Raw genomic sequence first — 3,838 nt, forward strand, 5'->3', positions numbered from 1 at the left:
AGATACTTGACATGTACTAGAAAAAGATACTCCTAATCAAGATCTATCATTATAGATATAGATGAGTCATTTTGGAGCATCCTGAAGGATTTTTGATGTTCTAGACGAAAATCAAATCACACCCAAAACCATCACCTGATCCTTCCCAACCCCCAAAATCGATCAAGACTTCAAAATAGATACTTGACATGTACTAGAAAAAGATACTCCTACTCAAGATCTATCATTATAGATATAGATGAGTCATTTTGGAGCATCCTGAAGGATTTTTGATGTTCTAGACGAAAATTAAAATCACACCCAAAACCATCACCTGATCCTTCCCAACCCCCAAAATCGATCAAGACTTCAAAATAGATACTTGACATGTACTAGAAAAAGATACTCCTAATCAAGATCTATCATTATAGATATAGATGAGTCATTTTGGAGCATCCTAAAGGATTTTTGATGTTCTAGACGAAAATCAAATCACACCCAAAACCATCACCTGATCCTTCCCAACCCCCAAAATCGATCAAGACTTCAAAATAGATACTTGACATGTACTAGAAAAAGATACTCCTAATCAAGATCTATCATTATAGATATAGATGAGTCATTTTGGAGCATCCTGAAGGATTTTTGATGTTCTAGACGAAAATCAAATCACACCCAAAACCATCACCTGATCCTTCCCAACCCCCAAAATCGATCAAGACTTCAAAATAGATACTTGACATGTACTAGAAAAAGATACTCCTAATCAAGATCTATCATTATAGATATAGATGAGTCATTTTGGAGCATCCTGAAGGATTTTTGATGTTCTAGACGAAAATCAAATCACACCCAAAACCATCACCTGATCCTTCCCAACCCCCAAAATCGATCAAGACTTCAAAATAGATACTTGACATGTACTAGAAAAAGATACTCCTAATCAAGATCTATCATTATAGATATAGATGAGTCATTTTGGAGCATCCTGAAGGATTTTTGATGTTCTAGACGAAAATCAAATCACACCCAAAACCATCACCTGATCCTTCCCAACCCCCAAAATCGATCAAGACTTCAAAATAGATACTTGACATGTACTAGAAAAAGATACTCCTAATCAAGATCTATCATTATAGATATAGATGAGTCATTTTGGAGCATCCTGAAGGATTTTTGATGTTCTAGACGAAAATCAAATCACACCCAAAACCATCACCTGATCCTTCCCAACCCCCAAAATCGATCAAGACTTCAAAATAGATACTTGACATGTACTAGAAAAAGATACTCCTAATCAAGATCTATCATTATAGATATAGATGAGTCATTTTGGAGGATCCTGAAGGATTTTTGATGTTCTAGACGAAAATCAAATCACACCCAAAACCATCACCTGATCCTTCCCAACCCCCAAAATCGATCAAGACTTCAAAATAGATACTTGACATGTACTAGAAAAAGATACTCCTAATCAAGATCTATCATTATAGATATAGATGAGTCATTAAATATTTAAAAAAGGTTTTTCCTTATTGACCGCAAAAATCGTTATAAAAAGACAAAATTTGTTGTTGTTTTTAAAATTTTAATACTTTTTATTCAATACGAATGCATTTCGGTTCTCAACTGCGGAACCATCATCAGCGGACGACAATTAAACAAAAACACAAAGAGATTACACAAATTACAATTTACAAAAGCTTGACTTTAAGAGAAAACAGAACAAAACAAAACAAAGAGTGTGATAAGTACTGTTTTTATCTATTCTCTTTCTTAATAGCGCTGAATAGTTTGGAGTCAATTGGTCCAGGTTCTAAGTTCATGAGGTTGTTGTTGATATATATATGTATAGATTCATATGCGTCCAGTTTATTAGGTTTGTTTACTTTTTTCAAAAGCTTAAAATTGTCGTCAAAAGAAGTTATTTTGTGTGGACTATCGTTGTTTGGGTCAAATATGTGGGCTGCTATTGCTTTGTCTATCTCTTTCTTTTTTACGGATCGATGGTGTTCGTTGAATCTAACCTCTGCAGCTCTTCTTGTTTGTCCAATGTATTTTTTGTTGCAGTTAGAGCAAGAGATTTGGTAAATGCCGCTGCATCGATTAGTTGGTATGTTGTCTTTTGTTGATCCTAGGATAGATTTTAATTTGTTGTTGTTTGTATGTACAATGCTCATTTCTGATTTAGCAAAGACATGTATTAGCTTGTTGGTGATATTCGGGGTGAAGGGTAAAGTGACGCGGTGTTTATTTGAACTTGTGTTTTGGTCAAATAACGTACTGATGTTGCTGAGCTTTAACTTCTTCGAGTGTTTTTTGATCAAATGGTCTATGACTAATTTATCGTAGCCGTTCACATCAGCTATATGAAGTATTTGTTGGTATTCTTTCATGTAGCTTTCAACTGATAAAGGTAGACGGCATAATCTGTAAACCATTGAATGGAAGGCTGCAATTTTTTGATTATAGGCGCAATATGAATCATTTGTAATGTATCGATCTGTGGATGTGGGTTTTCTGTAGACACTGAACTCAACGTTTTTCCCTTTTCTCTTGATTTCAAGGTCGAGAAAGGGCAAAGTGTGAAGGGTGTCATCCTCTTTCTCGAAAGTGAATTTAATGCTATGGAATCTGTTGTTGATTGTTGCGAGTATTTTGTCAGCTTCTGATTTCTTCACTACAGCAAAGGTATCATCAACATATCTGTGCCAAATACGTGGTAGTTTACCTTCTTTTTTTAAATCAGATTCAAATTTACACATGTAAGCTTCTGCGACATATGGCGAGAGGCCGTTTCCCATACTACATCCGAAGTCGTTTGAATAAAATGAGTCCCGAAATTGAAAACAATTGTGTTTCATGCAAATGTTGATGCAATCAATGTAAGCTTTTGTTTTTTCTGGTGGTAGATCAAATTTAAGTAAATGATTTCTGATTGCTTCGACTGCTTCATTAATAGGGATCGATGGAAAAAGGCCGTTACATCGAATGAAATCATAATTTCATCATCTTCAATTTCTATGTTTTTTACTTTGTCAACGAAGTCAAATGTGTTCTTGACTGAAAAACCGTCAAAATTTCCGAATTTTTGTAATTCATTAACAAGCCATTTGGTTATGTTTGTAAAAGGGGAGCTTACATTTGAGACAATTTTCCTCATTTTATCTCCATTTTTGTGCACTTTGGGTAAACCATACATTAACGGAACTGTTGGGTTGGAAACACGTAACTTATATTTATTGACGTTGAATACTTTGTGTATGGTGTCAATTGCGATTTTGGCATCATTAATCATGGCGTTTAAAGGTGATTTTTTATTTACTTTGAAATTATCTTCTTCTATAGATTTTAACATTTTATTGTCATAATCTGTTTTGTTCAAAATAACTACTTTATTACCTTTGTCAGATTTCATGAAATAAGTGTTGTGTTTTTTAAGTTTCTCAAGAGCGTTGTTCATTTTGTTATCTGTAGAGTTAAGATGTTGTTGTTTCAATGTATTTTTAATAAGAGGTAAAGCTTTGTCCCTCACTGACTTTTTTATGTCGTACTGTTTGTATTGTATGGCAGATTCGATGTCAGCTACGATGTCGATAATTGGGACTTTGTGTGGTTTGACTGTGAAATTTAATCCTCTATTTAATAAATCCATTTCATCTTGATCAAAATTTTCTTCTGAGAGATTGATAACAAGGTCTTTAACTGGTTTTACCAAAGGCTTTTTTAATATTTTAGGCGCTTGTGTGAAAGAAAGCTTTTCATACTTATTGTTTTGTTTATTTCTTTTTTCTTTAAAACAATCTTCACTTCTCTTGAACAAAGCAAAGCACAAATGATTGAAATAATCAAATTCCAC

General features: G+C 33.8%; 1 protein-coding gene across 1 annotated transcript; it reads right to left on the reverse strand.

Annotated features, from left to right (window-relative positions):
• Nucleotides 1–1,739: 1,739 nt before the first annotated feature.
• Nucleotides 1,740–2,783, reverse strand: LOC129953577 (uncharacterized). The gene has a single exon (XM_056066820.1). It carries the CDS (start codon nucleotides 2,781–2,783, stop codon nucleotides 1,740–1,742), a length of 1,044 nt encoding a protein of 347 aa, XP_055922795.1.
• Nucleotides 2,784–3,838: the final 1,055 nt, after the last annotated feature.

Source organism: Eupeodes corollae, unplaced genomic scaffold (genome assembly GCF_945859685.1).
Source record: "Eupeodes corollae unplaced genomic scaffold, idEupCoro1.1 scaffold_158, whole genome shotgun sequence".
Lineage (NCBI taxonomy): Eukaryota > Metazoa > Arthropoda > Insecta > Diptera > Syrphidae > Eupeodes > Eupeodes corollae.